The sequence below is a fragment of the Urocitellus parryii genome, chromosome 13 (genome assembly GCF_045843805.1).
Source record: "Urocitellus parryii isolate mUroPar1 chromosome 13, mUroPar1.hap1, whole genome shotgun sequence".
NCBI lineage: Eukaryota > Metazoa > Chordata > Mammalia > Rodentia > Sciuridae > Urocitellus > Urocitellus parryii.
This window is the reverse complement of record NC_135543.1, coordinates 48947722-48968853: the sequence shown is the minus strand read 5'-3', so window position 1 is coordinate 48968853 and position 21132 is coordinate 48947722. Positions and strand designations below refer to the sequence as shown.

Sequence of the window (21132 nt, the reverse complement as noted above, 5' to 3'; positions counted from 1 at the left end):
CAGTATATGGACATGAGATTGATAAGTGGCAAGAGGAATGGTATAAAGCTTCTAACTGGGTTGGGAACATAGCAGGCACACAAAGTGTTGTAGAAAAACAGCAGTGCCAGTGTGGCTTCCTGATCATGGTTCTCTCAGGATTCTCACACTGCTGAGGAGCCAGCTTTCCTGGTTGACCTCATCTTTCCTCAAACTTGTGCAGTTCTCAAGAATTTTATGTTCAGATTACTATTTTGTTTAAAGAAAAATCATTTCTTGCTTGAATTAATGAGAATTAATTGTGTTCTTTGCAACTGGACTTTAATATATTGGGTAATTAATGATAATGGTTCTGAGAAGGCATTAAGGACATTGGCAGACATGTAAGGGGTCTGAGATTTTACCCAATTTGTAAGCTACAATTAAGCAGTCATGAATCTAGGCAGAAGACCTCAAACTCCTAGGTCACAGTCAAATGACTTTATTATTCACGGTACAGGAAGCAGCACCAACCTCATGTTCCTTTTAGTTCCCCTTGCTACCAAAGTCTTAAATGGTTAATACAGAGTGACACAGATGGGTACTGTGCATATGGTAGCTTTGCATCACAGGTAAGGAGCTTAAAGTTTATGGAACCTGAATCTTTTGTAATGAGCAAAGCTAGCTGGCTCTGACCACAGAGGGAGAACATTATACCGGACAATAAATGGACCTGCCCTCCTCTAAATAGACACACTATCTTCTAAGGCTATTCACTATATAAAGACCCTTCGAAATGACAGCCCAGAATAAAGGTTGTCAGAGCCCCTGCTCACAAGAAATCGAAGCGGCCCATAAAGAACTGTTTCCTAATAGATACTTTAACTATAGCCATTCTTGTTTGTTTTAGAGTCCAAACCAGATATTATCTTTTAGAAATAAACATTTAATGAACATTTGTATACAATCAGGGACTAATTTGCAGTGCTTCTCTATTCATTTTCAGCCACAAGAAAAGACCATAGCAGTCATCATTAAAAATATCCTTCCATAAATTACTTTTATTTCTCATTAAATGAGCACAGAGTCATTAGCATATTAATAACAGATATGTTTATTATTACATATCCATCAGTGCGGCTTTCAATACCACTTGAAACATGCATATCATCCTAGAGACGATCAGTTTTCCAGTGCTTCTTATTTGATACACATTACTGCAAAGCCATTATAAATTACTGAGGAGGTATTTGGTTAAAAAATAAACAATAAATCATACTGCCCATACAAATCAACTCTTGTTACTAAACAAGAGTTTAACAGTATTTATACGGTAATTCCTATGTTAACTGGAAAACATCATGGATGTATTGCCATAATTTTCTTTTTACATTGGTGCAACCTTGAATAATTTCTGCAGATAGTTTTATAAAGTCATTCATTATTGTAGCAGGTAGTTTGATGCAAAGATTGTACTCAATTTATGAAAGTCCAACAAATCTCTAAACATTTTAAATTAAACCAATTATCAATGAAAAACCCACTGACACACATAATTTTTTGAAAATCTGTTTTTTTTGAAATTTCTATACTTATGGCAGTAAAATAATTATCTCAAATTAAGGCACTAAAAGGGCAATGCAACTCCCACTGAAAGTGTTCTAAGAATAATTTACATTTCAAACAGTGCATACATTTCTTATATGTTTGTTAACTTAATGTCTTTATCACTTAAAACCACAAAGAAATACATTATATAATTACAGAAATGATGTACCCCACAAAATGCTTTTAAACTTGGTTCTTTTGTACAGTTAGTTCCTAATGTCTCTAGTAGTAAAATAATATGGCTTGGCAAAAATGCATAGATTAAGTGTAATTTTTTGTCTTTCCCATTCCCCAATCTACAAACTTGCTGAAACATATACAGTATTGTAAAGCATAATGTAAGATATTTAATTTCTCCTTCAAGTCCATCACAAGCAATCAACAGTAAGGCTTTTTAATTCTACAGTGAGGGCACTGAAGTTCAAGCAATGTCACTGTTTTCTTAAAATAATTTTGTAGTCTTGCAAGAGCACAAAAACTTAAAAGTCATTTAAAAAACAAAACAAAACAAAACAAAACAAAAAACTTCAGTTTGTCTCATTTTGAGATATTTTCTTTACTCCTTCCATGAGCTGATCTTGATAGTGATGGCCATTCCACTTGAAAGTGAAAATTCCTTCCTCTCACTCATATGAGGAAAACTGCATTCTATCACAACTGACAGGCGTTTTCTTAGAAATTCAAAAAGGCAGCACCTTTTTAAAAAAATATATCTAGCTAAGCTTTCCCCAATTGTATCTGCATTACATAGTAATAATTAATCTAATCTACCTGTAGGCAAACCCGCAATAATAATAAAAAAACCCTTTCAGTGTGCTTTTGTGCCAAAGCAAGGACAGAATAACAGCAATCTTAACCCTGAAGCCTGTGATATTTGTGTCAAAGAAACAGCCTGTCTGCTCTGCATGGTTAAAGAAGCCTGGTTTATCAGGTAGCATCCCACATGATTCCACAAGGCAGTAGGTCACATGGTTAACTGTTGGAGGAAAAAAGGGGGGGAAAATCTGTAATTTAAGAAATGTACTCAGTTAAAAAATACAAGAAACAAAAATTAGAGGGTTGGGGGTGTGGTTCATGAGTACAGAACTTGCCCATCAGGTGCAAGCCTGTGAATTCGACTCAAAACAACTTGGGGAATAGGGGGGAGGTACATACATATCATCTTTATATAAAATAATTAACAATTACATAAAACTCAAAAAATAGGGAAAAGGAAAACCATACTTAAAATTATCTCCTTTTTGCTTCTACCCTTTTTTAAACATATTTTTTCACTCAGCTATACCCAGATGGTTGATATAGCCTTCTACTTAAAGAGTGATGTGATAAACTAGAGTTATACGAGACTGAGAAATATGTAAGAAATATGCTATGAGTCATTTCAAAGATCTGGTTACTGACAGGACAGAATGAAGAAGAGATTTTTTACTTGCTTGAAAGATGTGGGTAACATAAGCAGAGACACAAATCAGAGTTAGGTATCATCTTCTATATTCTAATGGCCCTCTGATCTAGTGATTACATCTGAAGGGGTGTTGGTAGTTGGTATCAGAGAAAGAACACATACTTTAGAATAGGACAAAAACTGATTCCAAATCTATAGGCTGTGTGACCTAGTGACAGTTCCTTTATTTCTCCCATAGAAAACATTTAATTATGTACTGTAACTAGCATGTTAGGTATTTTTGAAAACATTTCATTGAAAATAAAAAAAAAGGGACTTAACTGAAAAGTTTATTTGTAATACCATCTTCATCAATAATACCAAATAATTTTAATTTTCATAGTTAAAGAAAATGAGGAAAGTTTCATATAACCTTATTTGCATTAAAAAAGGTATAAATTACTAGGTGTAAAAACATTAATGGATAAATATGTGCTTTGTACATCAACTTATGATAGGGCTGGGGTTGTGGCTCAGCAGTAGAGCACTCTCCTAGCACTTGTGAGGCCCTGGGTTCGATCCTCAGCACCACATAAAAACAAACAAAATAAAGGTACTGTGTACAACTAAAAAATAAATATTATAAAAAAAAACTTATGACAATAAAATTTGACACAGAACTAAATATCACATTAATTAATAATATTAATTTTTAAAATGAATCATAGAGTAACTGTGAGTCTACCAAGACCTAATTATAAATGATGTCCTCTGTAGTGAAAAAAATGAGATTTCTGATTTTAACAGAGACTTTCACACTGTTAAAAAGGTTAACATTTTAATCCTTACCTAGTTTTTCCAGATGTATTTTTGACCACTTTCCGGAAAGACTGATTTGCAGTGGATCTTGTAGAAAGTGTTCGAGGTGAGGCACGAACAAAACCAGATGGTGGATTTTTAGGGATCTTCTTTACTAAATGAGTTACCCATTTTTTTTGTTCATCCTGAGAACATGCTAACAGCAGCATATCTCTTGCTGATGTTACATCATAACTTACTATATTAAAAAAAATAAGCACAATAAAAACCATATAATATTAGAACCCCAAATCTATCGAATATGTAATTTTTCATGTTTGTATAGTTTCAAAGAAAACAACTATGCTTAATTAAGTTTGAACAATATATTCCTTTTTTCTTAAATTTAATTAAGGCTGAACTTAATTAAAAACAAACAAAGCTACTAGCCAACAGTCATAAAGTAAGAAAAATAAAGTAAAAAGCAGAAGTGAAATAAATATATTTATAGAACTTAAGTTTCTTATCTTAAAATAGCTGTCTGTACTCTCTGTTTTCCCTTTAGGTTCCCTCTGATTAAACTGGAAGGTATTTTTGTCTATGATACAGCATGCTGGTCCAGGCAGAGAAAGCCAGACAAAAGAAGGTAAGCAACAGGTAAAAATTCACAGAGAAATATAGTGAAACTCACCCTATAACTCTTCTCTCCAATTTAGGATAATTTCTTTTTCTTTTTTTCCCCAGTACTGAGGATGGAACCCAGGGGAGCTTTAACACTAAGTTATATCCCCACACCCTTTATTTAATTTTTTTTAGTTAGGGTCTCGGTAAATTGTATAGGCTGCCCTCGAACTTGTGATCTTCCTTACTCAGCCTCCCAAACTGCTGGGATTGTATGCATGCACCACTGTGCACCACAGGATAATTTCTTAATAGTTTTTCTTTTGTACAAGAAATTGAACCCAGGAGTGCCTAACCACTAAGTCACATCCTCAGATCTGTGGCTGGCTTTCAATTTGTGATCCTCCTGCCTCAGCCTCCCAAATTGCTGGGATTACAAGGGTGCACCACTGTGCCTGGCAAGGGGGTGATCCTCTTTAAAAAGAAAAAAAAATGTACTTAAAGCTAAATCTGTAGCTATAAAATTATACCTGCAATGTTTCCATCAGTGTCAAAATAGAACTTCTCATAACCTACCTTTTCAATGCGATATAGAACTCATTATACATAAAAGAAGTTATTTTATTGGGACTAAATTTGTAAAAAATAATTATCATGCCTTACCTTTACACGGAGAAATTAAGTCTTCTTTCTTATCTAAATGATCTCTGTGGCACTTAACATGGCATCTTCGACACTCTAGGGCAGGGGGTGGCTTAAAAACATGCCAGAGAGGTTTGGCACAGGCCTCACAATTGGCAGGAAAGTGGTAGAGGGTAGGAATGAACTCATGGCCTTTGTGATTTTGGAAATTAGTTTTTTCAGCTTGCTGTACTGGTTCCATCTCAACATCTTTTCTACATTCACCTTCATTTGCATATAGTATCTACATTCAGGAATAGAGAAAGGAAGAGAAAAAAATCTTAATCTGTAAATAAAAGTTGCACATGTATAAAAGCAATGGCATATTTTACACTTATTTCACAAAACACTCAGTACTTAGGTAAAAAGAGCCTTTTAAAAATTATAATTTTAGGGCTGGGGTTGTGGCTTGGTGATAGAGAAATTGCTGAACATTGTGAGGCACTGGGTTCAATCCTCAGCACCACATAAAACCTAGGAATTAAACCAGAGACCCTGCTTCTAATAGAAGAAAAAGTAGGCCCTAATCTCCTTCATGTTTGGTCAGGCCCCAACTTCCTTAGTAAGACTCCTGTAGCGTAAGAATTAAAATCAAGAATCAATAAATGGGATGGATTCAAACTAAAAAGCTTCTTCTCAGCAAAAGAAACAACCTGTGAGGTGAATAGAGAGCTTGCAATTTGGGAGCAAATTTTTACCACTCACACATCAGATAGAGCACTAATCTCTAGGGTATGTGAAGAACTCAAAAATCTTAACACCAAACAAACAATCCAATCAATAAATGGGCCAAGGAACTGAACAGACACTTCTCAGAAGATGATATACAATCAATCAATAAATCAAACAATAAATATGAAAAAATGTTCAACACTGCTAGCAATTAGAGAAATGCAAATCAAAACTACTCTAAGATTTCATCTCACTCCAGTCAGAATGGCAGCTATTATGAAGACAAACAAATAAATGTTGGTGAAGATGTGGGGGAAAAGGAACATTCATACATTGCTGGTGGTACTGCAAATTGGTGTAGACAATATGGAAAGCAGTATGGAGATTCCTTGGAAAACTGGTAATTCGACCCAGCCATTTGACCCAACTATCCCTCTCCTTGGTCTATACCCAAAGGATTTAAAAACAGCATAATACAGGGACACAGACATATCACTGTTTATAGCAGCACAATTCACAATAGCTAAACTGTGGAACCAACCAAGATGCCCTACAGCAGATGAATGGATTAAAAAATGTGGCATATATACACAATGGAATATTACTCAGCAATAAAAGAGAATAAAATCAGGGCATTTGCAGGTAAATGGTTGGAGTTGGAGAATATAATTGCTAAGTGAAGTTGGCCAATCCCTAAAAAACAAATGCTGAATACTCTGATATAAGAAAGCTGATTCACAGTGGGAATTCACAGAGCATGGGAGGATTAGACAAACTCTAGATAGGGCAAAGGGGTGGGAGAGGAAAGGAGGGGGCTTAGGGGTAGGAAAGATGGTAGAATGAGATGGACATCATTATCCTAAGTCCATGTATGAAGACAAGAATAGTGTGAATATACTTTGTATACAACAAGAGATATGAAAAATTGTGCTCTATGTGTGTAATATGAATTGTAATACATGCTGTTGACATATATAACAAGTTAGAATTTAAAAATAAATAAAATAAAATGGTGAGACAGGGAAAAAAAAGTTATTGTGTCCATTTACAACTCAAAATATTTTTTAAAAATTTACAAATCCATATTTTTACCTGGAATATTTTAGGAATTTCTTCAGTTTCAGCTCTGTACACATCTCCTTGAGTTACAGGTCGAACATGAAACAGCTTACTAAAATAAAAATAAATATAAGCCATTATTAAAAATTCATTTACAGCAAAGAACATACAGGTGGCAAATAAACAAATGCAAAGATATTCAACATTGTTAGTCATTAGGAAAATATACTGTTAAAACTACAATGAGCCAGGTACAGCAGCACACCCTATAATCTTAAGAGATTCAGGAGGCTGGGGCAGGACTGCAAGTTAGAGCTAGCCCAAATACCCAGCAATTTAGCAAGACCCTATCTCAAAATAAAAATAAAAAGGGCTGGGTATGTACCTCAGTAGTAGAACACCCGTTGGTTCAATTCCCAGTTTTCCACCAAAACCCCCCAAACCAAACAAAAAACCCTATAATGCATATCACTATCAAAAATTTTAGAACAAAAATAATAATAACATCAAATGCTGCAGAGAAATTGGATCCCTTATACAATGCTGGTGTAAATGTAAAAGCACAGAACTACTCAGAAAAAGAATATAATAACTTCTTACCAAACTAAACATATACTCAACATATCACCCAGTGATTACCCTTTTGGATCTTTATTCTGGGAAATGACAATTTCTATCTATACAAAAACTTGTTTGTGAATATTCATTGTTGCTTTATTCATAATAGTCCCAAACTGGATACAACACAAATAAATGGTTAAAAAAACTGCATCTGTATTATGGCATATAGTCATTCCTCAGTATCATTAGGATTGATTCTAAGACCCATTTGCAAATATCAAAATCCCAGTCCCCTTATATAAAAAGGGTATTTGCATAAAACCTATGCACATCCTCCCATGTATCTAAAATAAATTCTAGGTTACTTTTTAAATTTTTTTTTTGGGGGGGAGGGGAAGCACAGGGGATTGAACCCAGGGGCTCTCTAATACTGAACTACCTAGCCCTTTTTATTTTATTTTGACACAGGTCTCAAGAAGCTGCTCAGGCAGGCCTAGAATTATGATCCTCTTGTCTCAGCTTCCCAAATTGCTGAGATTACAGGTATGTGTTACCATGCCAGTTTAGATGACTTGTAAAACCTAATACTATTGTATGTAGATAGTTGATACATTGTATTGTTTAGGGAACAATGGCGAGAAAAAAAATCTGTACATATTCAGTACAGACACAAATTTTTTCCTGAATATTTCTGATCTGTGGTTGGTTGAATCCTCAGATGCAAAATCCAGAGGGTCACCTGTACAACTCAATAACCACAAGAAACATCAATTACAAATACAATTTCTTTCAAGGTAATTATGCTGAGTGAAAAAAATGTGAGTGCAAAATACGTGATTGCAAAATATTTTAGTTCATTTATATAATATCCTCAAAATGACAAAATTATAGAGTTGAAGATCAGATTAATGTTGCCAGGGACCAAGTAGGTAGAGGAAAAAAACTGTCTATGGTTATCAAAAAAGGTGTCACAGGGATCCTTGTGATGAAATTATTTTCTATTTTGACTCTGGTAGTGTTTTATATAAATCTATGAGACAGGGAGGTAGATTGCAAGGAAAGAAGTTAATTATTTGGAAATAACATGATTTCCTATATAGAAAAGCCCTGTGAAATTGATTTTAAAAATATTTTTTAAAAATCTAAAACTAAAAAAAAGAACCTATAAAAACTAAGTACAGCATGGTTAGAGAATTCAAGGTCAATATATAAAAATGTATCTAGCTCAGACTTAGCTTTAAAGAAAAAAATAAAAAAATAAAAGTGCTGAAACAACCAGATACCCATGTGGGGGGAAAAAAATCTCTGACTTTAACCATTGCGTCTTACCAAACACAGAAATTAATTATAAACTTAAATATATAACTTAAACATAAAATGTGGATCAGTAAAGCTTCTAAAAAAAAAAAAAACAGGAAAATACCTTGCCTCTGGGCAGGCAAAAATTTCTTGAACAGGATATAAAAGGCACTAACCATTTTAAAAGCTGACACGTTGATCTTTATTAAAAGATACCATTAGGCTGGGTGTGGTGGCACATACCACCCATTAGGCTGGGTGTGGTGGCACATGCCTGTAATCCCAGTCGCTTGGGAGGCTGAGGTAGGAAGATGGAGATGCGAGTTCAAAGCCAGCCTCAGCAAAAGCGAGGTGCTAAGCAAATCGGTGAGACCCTGTCTCTACTGGGAATGTGGATCAGTGGCCAAGTGACCCCTGAGTTCAATCTCTAGTCCCCTGTCCCCCTAAAAAAAAGATACCACTAAGAAAATTGATGGGGGGGGTGCTGCTTTGTAGCTCAGTGGTAGAGCGCTTACTTCGCACATGTGAGGTACTGGGTTTGGTCCTCAGCACCACATAAAAATAAGCAAACAAAACAATAAAGATAAAAAGAAAACTTAAAAATAAAGAAAATGGATGGGTAAGCCACAGACTGGGAAATACCTGCATAACATATTTCTAACACAGGGTTCTTATTCTGAATACATGTATATATATTCAGAATAATATTTATTTACATATATACAATAAACCAATCTCAAAAGGATAAGCAGCCCAATCAAAAATTGGGCAAAAGACTTACAGTTCAGAAAAAGATATAAAAATGGCCAACAAGCCAGGAATGGTGATGTCTGCTTATGGTCCTAGCTACTTGGGAGGCTGAGGCAGAAGGATCATTGTCAGCCCAGGAATTCTGGGTCACCCTGGGTGACACAGTGAGAACTTATTTCTTAAACAAACACTCAAAAAAGATAACACACAAAAGATTTTTGATGTCATTAGTTACAAAGAAAATGCAAATTATAACAATGAGCCAGGCCTGTAATCCAGCAGCTCAGGAGGCTGAGGCAGGAGGATCTTGAGTTCAAAGCCAGCGCCAGCAACATAGCAAGTCCCTAGGGCACTTAGTGAGACCCTATCTCTAAATAAAATATAAAAAAGGGATAGGGATGTGGCTCCTTGCTTTATTGCCCTGGATTCAATTCCCAGTACCAAAATTCAAAAAACAATGAGGTAGCTCCATATCCACTAGAATAGTTGGCCACAAAAAAGAAGTCTGACACCGTCAAATGGGACATGGAGCAACAAAATGTATACCTTGTAAGTAGATATAAAACAATAAAATCATTTTTGAGAAATATTTTAGACTTTTAGAAAGTTAAATACAGATCTATTCTATAACCCAGGATTCTATTCCTATCTTATTTACCCATGAGAAATGAAAACATGTATCAGTAATTTTTAGTACTTGCTCAGTTCTACTTACATCCTAACCATGATCAGATTCACAAATATTTAATTCTGAAGAAACAGAAGTAATTCATTTAAATTTACATTTCTCTTGAATAGCACCTATTATTTCACTTTGAATTTATGTTGTGTTACATGTTCTACCTTTTCTAGTACCAGTCTCTGAGTTCCTTAAATATGGAACTTAATTATCTTTATAACATACTATTGTTCCTATGGAATGAACACTAGGAAAATAAAAACTCTATACTAAACAGGTTTCTCTCATATATTACTAAAAAAACCACAGGTATGTTAATAATCCCTCCTAGTAGTGATCAAAGAATTCCATACTTTTTAAAGATACTCTGAACTCAAAACTACCAAATGCTTGAAATAAAAAATTTGTCTTTCAAGTACATGAATTAAGTACACAAAATTTTCCTTCTCATATTGTGCCAAATATTTCATACAAAGTGAATAAATTTAAGTCTATTAAAAACAAAAGTAGAGGGACTGGGGTTGTGGCTCAGTGGTGGAGCACGTGTGAGGCACTGGGTTCAATCCTCAGCACCACATAAAAACAAACAAACAAATAAATAAATGTAAGAAAACAAAAAACAAAAGTAGATAACATTGTTTAAATAACATAAAATGCAGAACAAGTCTAAAAATAAATTTCATATGTTAATACTCAAGTAACTTAAAATTCAATCAAAGTCAACTTACTCTATGTCCAATACCATAGATGGATTGGATTGTTCCTTATCTTGTTCATCATTATAGAACAAAATTTTTTTGCTGCTTACCACAACATACTGCAATCAGAAAAAGGGAGAAGAATTATAAGAGTAACATTAGCTTGTTTTAAAGTGATAATTGTAACATTTGCCATTTAAGTCTAGACTATTTTGTATTAATCTAAAACCAGTGTTAATAACAGAGCAGTTAACATAAGTTTCATGCTTCAAACACATTACAAAATATCAATTAAAAAAAAAGTAGGTATATATTACCTGTTTCTTCCAGCCATATCTTTTGATATTTCCTCTATTTGGTACAGAAAGCCAACCTTCAATTCTTGATTCTAAGAGAAAAAGCATATTATATAGCAGTCAGTGTTAAATTGTAAGTGAAGGAAAAACTATTTTAAGTTGTCCTATAGCATGCAGCAACAGGCAACTGAAAATGGCTAAATGAATAATGCTATAATTCGCTCTTCATGCTTCAGTCACACAAATCAACTTTAATGGCCATACAAATATTGCAGAAAAAAATTCCAAGCCACTTTTCTCATCAAATGGACATTTAGTACTCAATTACAAAAGTATGAAGTAACAGTATCTGTAAGAGCCAGGCAAAACTGGAATGGATTGCAGCTTAAATGGGACATAATATAGAACACTTTAAATCACTTAACATTCATATAAAAATATTTAGCAAAAAGAAAAACAAAAAAGAAAAAACTATGCAGCAAGTGGAACAAATCAGAGCCATGATTTACACAAGAAAGAGCAAGCAAAAGTACTGAAATGTCCTATTACTCACAGAAGACAAGAATAGAAGATAAATAAATAAGGAATGCAGGCAGAATCAACTAGATATAAAGAATAAGAGATAAGCATTTTATTTGTTTTCTCAGTGCAATTTTCTGATAAACTTTCTGGCAAAATATTCACAACAATTTTAATTCAATTGTCCAAATTCTATAAGCAAGTTCACTCTAGGTGTGAAGCCTTTTAAGTTCACAAACTTAATATACAGAAAAAGAACACAATTAAACTGATCAACTGCTAATATTTACATTATTTTCTGTGTACCATAAAGTCTCTATTTCAATCAAGGCCTTTTATATGATAATTATTGCTATTTAAATAAAACTGATGTTTATCAGAATTAACTGGGGGATAAAGATGATTCCATTAGAAATTACTATTTAAATAAACATTAAGTATTTTCTTATCTGTCATATTCAAAACATGAAAGAACAAAAAGGCAACCAATTTTAAAGTATGATGCTATAATGTAATTGATTGTATTATGGCTCAAACCATGATCCTAATGGGACCATGTACTGTCCCTCTATAATACAACTTAAAAGCCGTAAAGCTCAGTCTTGGAATAATAACAACAGAGGACATTTACTGAGTTCAAACCCAGGCTAATTTCTGAGCTTATGTTTTTGCAGCACAATGCTAGTTTGTGTCCCCAAACAAACACTTGCAGTTCATTGAATAATGGTAATGTTCCTCCTGTTCCCACTTTTCACCACATAGTTATGTCTCCAAATATTGTTTGTTAATCTTTCATATAAATTATACTTATTATAGGAAAAAATAAGGAAACTGAGGTTCAAAACACTTAAATTCTCTTATGCAACTTTTTTCTTAAATTTCTTCTATTTATCAATAATTATTTTGTTTCCTTGTGTAATTCCTTCGTAAGTTTTGTAAGAGCAGGGATCCTAAAACTTGTTTTATGTTTTAGGATCCCTAACACACAAAGAAGGTGCTTGACAAATTTGTTGATTATATTGCTATTCTGATTTTTATCTAAATTAGCAATTAAAGACATGCTCCGTAAATACTGGTTACAATTTAACAACCAAACAGGCAGTTTTATATTAAATAAAGTATAGAAGGCTGCTGGTCATATATTGATCATTTATAAATACTTTACCTTACAAAAGGAAAAAAATTGTTGCTAGGAAGTTTTTCCACTAATAGTACAAAAATTGCAGTTTTGGTCTTAAAGTACGGTTTGGAAAACATTAAGTTGAACAGTAGCACAGTAGTTGAATGAAAAGTAGTGTTAATATTTGATGATACAAATAAAGCTGATTAACACGTTATTCTTTACTGAAAATAAAGGCCCATAAATTTTGACCTTTATACAAAATTGTGTATTCCTAAATATTCCACCTCCTGCAAAAACTTCTCTAAGAAAATCAATGCCCAAAACATTTATGCTCTTCTGGATTAAGGTGTGGGTCAGGAATTGAACTAAGCTCAGTGATACATACTAGCTTTTCTTGTTTCCTTTCTTACTCCTTAGATGAAGATTAACATATTTACTAGTTTTTATATATAAAGACCTCCTCTACATCAAGACTCAGTATAACCTAAGTGGCAATCTGAAGGTAAAATGTTATAAACTCTATCTTTCACATAACAAACATAGAATTTTGTTTCTCCAGATAAGTGAAAGAAACTCATGCTGAGAACTTATTCTTTTTATTGCAGTGCTATGGATGCAGCCCAGGGCCTTGTACATGCCACTCTACCACTGAGCTACATTCCCAGCCCAACACTGAGAACTTTTAAGTGTAGATTAGCATCAACATTTTGCTACAGAAGTACAAAACAACCTGGCTCCAGGTTTTATACAGTGTATTTGTAGAACAATTTTAATTTACAAAAAATTAGATATTTATTATTGCAAAATCAGCAATTGATTATTTTATTCAAATAAGAGATCTTAATTATATGCAAATCAATATATAATATAGTCAATTTAAACATCAAAGCTAACCTCTGAAGACTACCAAAGTGATTACTGGGATAAACCACATAATATTTAAAAAAGAGAGGCAGAGAAACATTCTAAAATATTTTAATTATATACAAAAGTAATATAAAAAAGAAAATGAAAATAACCAATGTTCAAGAATTCAGATGCACTGATTATCTCCAAATTCCTGATAGGGTAAAGACAGAGACTTTCATATATTCAAATACTTGGAAGCACACCAAGCAATTCACCAATCTAAGGTTCCAAAGACTGAGATCAAGATGTATTAAAAAGAGAATGATGCAGATAATTCCTAAGAGATAATAAATATTAATGGTGTACTGATGCCAAGTGTTTTTGTATTTCATCTACTACCTTTTCTTTAGGTAACTAGGTCAATGGTTCCAAAAGAAGGAAAGAGAAAAGAGGAGAAAGTAGAGACTGTTATCACATAAAAATTTTTGTCATTTAGGCAAAAGGCTAACTATAACTTTATGGGTAATCTTTACATTTATACAGTGTGCTACGTCACAACCTGCCACAGAATCAAGAGGAGGATGAGACATAAAAGAATTAAGAGAATGTAAGTATCTTCAGTTATAAGTCAGAGAAGGCATACTATTTTTTCCCCTATGATTTTTTGGAATTGAGAAACTTAGATTTTTTTTTTTTTTTTTTTTTTTTGGTGGGGTGCTAGGGATTGAATCCATGACTTTGTCCATGTAAGGCAAGCACTCTACCAACTGAGTTATATCCCAGCCCAAGGAGAGATTTAATGTAGTTAGTGTCAAGATGCCCACTGAGCAAATCTACAAGAGGCTGATTCCTAGATGTAGAAGATAATTAAATTAGATTCTTTATATTGAATATTAAATCTTAGAGAAATCATAAAAGACATAGTATTAGTTTATTTACCAAACTACTCAAAAAGTCAAGTCATTCATTTCTACTTCTAATATGAAAGCTGAGGTTCAAGACTGTCAGATCTTTGTAAAGTTTCAACATTAAGAACACAGTGATAGGGAAAGCGCTGGGGTTGTGACTCAGTGGTAGAGCACTCACCTAGCATGTGTGAGGTGCTAAGTTTGATCCTCAGCACCACACAAAAATAAATAAAGTATTATGTCCAACTACAACTTAAAAAAACAAAACAAAACAAAACCACCACAGTGAAGGGGAAAGAATTACCTAACTGGCTTGTTTTATAACAAAGGAGAAATGCTAGCAGTACTTTTGTCTGGAATTAAAAAACTTGAAAACAAAATCCCTGAAAATACATTAATATTCTAAGTAATAAACAGAATAAAGACAGTAGAAATATTTAAATTCTCTTTGCTAACTGACTCCTAAATTAATTTGGATTCTGAAATCTATATGGATTCCTAGCCCAAATCTGCCTTTGAATTTAGCCTTCTCAATATGCCAGAATGGAGAATAAAACTCATCACCTTCTTTGGAGGTCCCATCAATACATCTTTCAATTCAATTTGTCTAATGAAATGTCTAACCTACTAACCTAAGACAGAGAAAACTCAGGTACACACAAAATATTAACCAGGTTAGAGAGAAATGGGTAGGAATAAAGAAAAAGTTCTGGGGCTGGGATTGTGGCTCAGTGGTAGAGCACTCAAGTAGCATGGGTGGGACCCAGGTTCGATCCTCAGCAACACATAAAAATAAAGGCATTGTGTTGTGTCCATCTACATCTAAAAAATAAATATTAAAAAAAGAGAAAAAGTTCTAGTCAATATTTTTAACTGACATTGAATAGAGTTAAGAATCCCTTTTGCCCCAAAATATCTTGGGGTTAACAAAGAGGGAATTAAACTATAATTTCAGGTCAAAAATTAAAACAATGTAGCCAAAAACCTCTAAAAGTCATGTTTTTACTGATGATTAAAACTAACTTTAGAAATATATTTAAAAAGCTGAAGCTGGAGGTACTTATTAAACCTAAAGTGATCTTCCTATAATGTGTTTCTCAAGAGGTAGGTGATTTCAGATAGGCAAAAAGTGGAAAACAGAAGGAATTCCTTGACCATTAGAACAGGAAATATTCTTCCCCTGCTCTTCCTTTCCCAGATATCAGACTTTGGGCTAGTAAAACCAGCAAAGAATGGGGCAGGGATCACATGATATGCAAGTAGGAATTGAATTCAGCTTTCCAGTTGGAGTTCCAATTTCTGGATCAAGAAAAATAGTAAAATTTTCTAAACAGTCCATCAAATTTCTTCTATGAAATTTTCAAAAACAAGCAATGTATTATCAATAGAACCCTGATAATAATTTATGCTGTTTTATAAAATCATCTTATTTATGAATCACTCAGGAAATACACTAATTAAAGTCTATTTTCAAGTTTAGGTAAAGCAAATTTTTAAAACCCTGAACTTGTGCACATGCATATACACCACACACACACACACGTAAATGTTTTAATATTTACAACCCATTCCCTTCATTTCTACTATAATTAAGCCAATAATGAAGTTGTGTTTACTTTTTAATTGGATGTCATTGGGGAAAAAAAGAAGACAAAAAAGTTTGAAATCTTAGCCACTCGCTTCTGCCTTATTTGGTTCCCTATCCCTTACTGCATTTTACTATCCCTCTTATGTATTTCTCCAAATTTAAAATTCAACAAAGTCATATTTAAGTTTAATACTACTACATTATGTAGGTTTCTATATATAGCAGTTATGGTTTTTATTATGAAGTACAGTTCTTAGTTTTAGCACAAGAATATATAAAACATCAAATAGCTGCTAGTCGGAAAAGTATAATTTTTAGGTTTCTACTCAGGTAGAGCTAAAATTTTTTAAGCCTAAGACTGCTTATGACTGTATTTTATAAAATGCACCTAGTATATAATTAGCATAGGTCTTAGCTATCAGAAATAATTTCTTCTTAAAAATCCATGGACAAAATGAGATAGAAAACCAAATGGGTTAAAAAAAAATTCTATGTTAAACCTAAAGTGATAAAAAAAAAAAAAAAACCTGAATGGCATAACAGAATTATTCTTACCTGGAAGGTTTCCATCAGTTTCATCAGCACTAGGAAAACTAGCAACACTAGTAGAATCCGAAAGATCCAAAAGTTTAGCTCGTAATTGTTCAATATCACTCTCTTTGCTAGCCAACTGCATCTGAAGTTCATTCCTATGTGTACATTCTTCTACCAATTGCTATTTTTGAAAAATATCAAGATAATATCAAGGTCAAGTAATTTCCATCATTAAGAATTAATTATAAATAAAAGTAATCTAAATTGCTAATATGAAAACATACTATAAACCATGAATATTTACTACTACAAATTTTATTTTATTCTTTTTGAGACAGGGTCTTGTTACGTATGTTACCCAGGCTGGCCCTTAACTTCTAAGCTCAAAAGACCCTTCTGTCGCAGCCTTCTGAGCATGTCACTGAATATGGCTACTACCATATATTTTGATGCTTTTCTCAGTAAAGCAACACTAGGATAAGCTGCTTTTCTCCTTGCTTTTAGAAGAATTTCTGAAGTTTTTTTTTTTTTAACATAAGGAATAAAATATGTTAAAGCATTAGGAAATGCTTTTCTGGCTCCATACATTTTAGTTTAAAATGAACAGAAAACTTCTCCAGATGGTTGAACCATAAATGATGGAGTCAGTTTAGATCTTAGTCTATGTTTTTTATCAGAGATCATGTTCATAATTTTATGTTATTAACATGCCAGAAGTATAAAAAAGTTAAACTTGATATTTAGATTTCAGAAAAGTAAGTCTTGACTAGAAAAAAAGCTATAATACTTCAAAACCTCTACCCCAACTATAATCAATATTATAACAGCCATATTCCAATTTCAGTCTGAAACCAAAGAAAGAAAACCCTTGACTGTATCTCTTAAAGTAGGCCCTCTTAAACAAAGCAGCTGTTAATTGATAAAAAAGGTACAGTTAACTAACAACCATATGGCAGCTTTCTAGCTTTTCAAGATGAATATTTATATTAAAGTAATAATGATAAAACTGTGAAAGTATATATTAACATATGGACTTTTTTATATAAGAAAATCCAACAAGATAGGTAACAAATATGTACAGTAATAACAATTTATGAAAATAATCCTACATGTGCCTGTTTGTACGCACACAAACCTTACCGCTTGCATGTCATTCAGTTCCTTCTGATGTTTCACTACCATTTGGTTGAATTTCTCTCTTTCTTGGTTGAGTTCCAGTTGTAGCTTCCGATTTTCCTTCTCTTTCTTTCTCAAATCTTGAGTATTAGCTTTCTTTCTATCAATTTTAAAATCTTTGCGATTCATTATTTCTGCCAACTTGTTAACAGCCTATTAAAATATTATTAATAAGGATCTATATTATAGTCATTCAATTTAAATCTCCACTAAAATATGTGTTTGTTTTTTTTTAATCAGGAAGCAGACTTTTTTGTGGGTCTGAAAATTAGAACAACCTAATGAACCCTGGAATATGGTAACTGGTAGCACAAACCACTAATAATGACTTATCTCACTATTCCAACGTAAGAACCAGATAGTCTTGCAAAAATCAATTCATTGTTCAATAATTATGCACTACTTATTATGTTGCAGGCACTTTTTTAGACACTAGAAATAAATATAGGAATACAATTATATACCAAAGGCATCCTAGTCTGGAGGAAGAGCTAGACATATAAGCAATAGTCACAGAATAAATGAGAACAAAGAGGCATGCAAGGGTACTATGGGAACAGTATCCAACTGAGACTTGGAGAAGTCAGGATGCTTCCTGGAATACCTACAAATGTGTCCACATGTTTCTTTTTTTTTTAAATGTTTATTTTTTATTTATACACAATACCTTTACTTTATTTATTTATTTTTAGGTGGTGCTGAGGATCAAACCCAGGGCCTCACACATGCTAGGCGAGCACTCTACCACTGAGCCACAACCCCAGCCTTCTTTCCTTATTTTTTTGTGTATGGACAGCATGCCTTTATTTTATTTGTTTATTTTTATGCAGTGCTAAGGATTGAACCCAGTGCCTCATACATGCCAGGCAAGCACTCTGCCACTGAGCTACAGCCCCAGCCCTACATATATTTCTTCTTCTTCTTTTTTTAATATTTATTTTTTAGTTGTAGTTGGACACAACACCTTTATTTTTTAGTTATTTTTATGTGGTACTGAGGATCGAACCTAGGGCCTCACATGTGCTAGGCAAGCACTCTACTGCTGAGCCACAATCCCAGCTGTACATGTTTCTTAAAGAAAATGGGAGTTGAATAAGTAAAGGGGAAATGATATAAAGGAGAAAAGCCAGAGATGGTGCTAAGCACAGGAAACAATACATAGGCAAAAAGGCCCAAGATAATTTTTCCCCCCTTTGGACAAGTAGGAAAACAGGGAAAAGGCATCTGACTAGGTAGTTATCATAAGGCTCTTTTCAAAGTAAAAAGTCATGTAAACATAGTTCAGGTTAATTCCTTTTGCAAGAAAGAAAAAAAGTACATTCAAATTGAGATAGTAAAATTAGTTACATAAACTATAAAACATGTTATGCATGGTATATTTGTTCTGCAATACTGTTTAAAAAATATTTTTCCAGTAAGAAAAGAATGCTATGGGGCTGGGGCTGTAGGTCAGAGGCAGAACACTTGCCTACCATGCTTGAGGCACTGGGTTCAATCCTCAGCACCACATAAAAAATAAACAAATAAAATAAAGATATTCTGTCCATCCACAACTGCAAATAAATAAACAAACAAACAAACAAATAAAAATGGGAAGGAAAAAAAAAAGAGTGCTATGTACCATAATTTCTTTAGATTAGATATGAGGAGCTCCTGAGTAACTTAATGCAGCAAAAGCTTACTTCATGGAACTCATAATATGCAATATGTATTTATCAAAAAAATCAAATACAGAAACATATTAAGAAAGTTAAAAACCTGTGTAATACCACATCCCTCAATGATCAACAAAGTTTCCTTTGCTTTCCTTTCAATTTGCTAGAAGTATATCATCTTCTATGCTTCCTAAATATAAAAACAAACTACATATTTAAATTTAAAAACTGAAATCACATTACACATTTTGTGCTACAACACAATTTAAGTTTAATGCTATATCCTATATCATGGAAAATACTATTTTCTCATACTATTTCACACAAATCTACTTCAGGAAGAGCCTCATATACTCTACGTGAAAAAACTCTACTACTGAGCTACATCCCCAGTCCCTTTGCTAAAATTTCTTATTTTGAGACAGGACTTTGGTAAGTTGCCCAGGCTGGCCTCAAACTTGAAGGCCTTTTGCTTTAGCCTCAGGTACTATCAAGATCCATTCTTTCATTTTTAATGGCTCTCTCATTCTATTGTATGAATATTTCATGATTTATCAATACTACATTGAATGCATGTTGTGTTATTTTTATATTTTCACTATTAAAAAATGATACAGTGTGGTGGCGCATGCCTGTAATAGCAGTGGGGTGGGAGGCTGAGGCAGGAAGATTGAGAGTTCAAAGGCAGCCTCAGCAACTTATTGAGGCCCTAAGTAACTCAGTGAGACTATGTCTAAACACACTCAAAAAAGTCTGGGATGAGGTTTAGTGGTTAAAGTGCACTTGGATTCATTTCCAATACCAAAAAAAAAAAAAAAAGCATTAATTAGTTTTTTATTTATTTCTTTTAAGCATTTTTAAAATGTATTTCTTTTAGGGCTGGGGTGATAGCTCAGTGGTAGAGTGCTTGCCAAGCACAAGGCATTGGGTTCAATACTCAGCACCACAAAAATAAATAAATAAATAAAGATATTGTGTCCATCTACAACTAAATTTTTCTGCAGGGGGCGGGAGGGCCACCAAGGATTGAACTCACTGAGCCACATCCCCAGTCCTTTTTTTTTTTTGTATTTTATTTAGAGACAGGGTCTCATTTGGGTTGCTTAGTGCTTCAGGTTTGCTGATGCTGGCTTTGAACTCACAATCCTCCTTCCTGAGTCTCTTGAGCCGCTGGGATTACAGGGCTGTGCCACCACACCCAGGTCTAAAAATAGTTTAAAAATTTATTTCTTTTAAGCATTTAAGTAGAATAAATTCTTAAATGTGAAACACTGGGTGAAAGATTTATGCATAATAATGCTTTAGTCTATTAAATTATTCTTATATTTTAATTCCTCAAATAGTATATGAATGAATTTTCCCTACGTTCTTGACAACTGAGGAGTTATGTCTTGTTTAACTCTGTCAAAAAGATAACTGAGCTCCACAGACACTTGAAATTTTACATAAATGTTAATCTTTTCCTTCTGACTTTTTTTGTGAATTTAAAAAAATTCTATCTAGTTTCAGATTTCCATTTTTTAAAATGTTTATTTTTATTTATTTATATGTGGTGCTGAGGATCGAACCCAGGGCCACACATGTGCTAAGCGAGCACTCTACCACTGAGCCCCAGCCCCAGCCCCCTCCTTCATGATTTTTGTTGTGGTATAAAGGTAAGAATTGGTATGAAATTTGCAGTGAAGGATTTTCAAAATCTATTAAATGCATTTCTGA

General features: G+C 33.4%; 1 protein-coding gene across 3 annotated transcripts in view; it reads right to left on the bottom strand.

Annotated features, from left to right (window-relative positions):
• Positions 1-1044: 1044 nt before the first annotated feature.
• Positions 1045-21132, bottom strand: part of Rock1 (Rho associated coiled-coil containing protein kinase 1) — a 148596-nt gene continuing 128508 nt past the window's right edge. For 2 of the 3 annotated variants that reach the window (XM_077792264.1, XM_077792263.1), the window contains exons 26-33: positions 17726-17914; positions 16607-16766; positions 11086-11156; positions 10799-10887; positions 6815-6893; positions 5033-5294; positions 3800-4007; positions 1045-2542 (exon numbers count right to left, since the gene is read on the bottom strand). In XM_077792264.1, coding sequence (XP_077648390.1) covers positions 2539-2542; positions 3800-4007; positions 5033-5294; positions 6815-6893; positions 10799-10887; positions 11086-11156; positions 16607-16766; positions 17726-17914 — 1062 coding nt within the window. In that variant the 3' untranslated portion in view covers positions 1045-2538. Of the gene's footprint in view, positions 2543-3799; positions 4008-5032; positions 5295-6814; positions 6894-10798; positions 10888-11085; positions 11157-11617; positions 11667-16606; positions 16767-17725; positions 17915-21132 lie in introns of those variants that run through there. The other variant, XR_013342362.1, reaches the window with a different exon arrangement.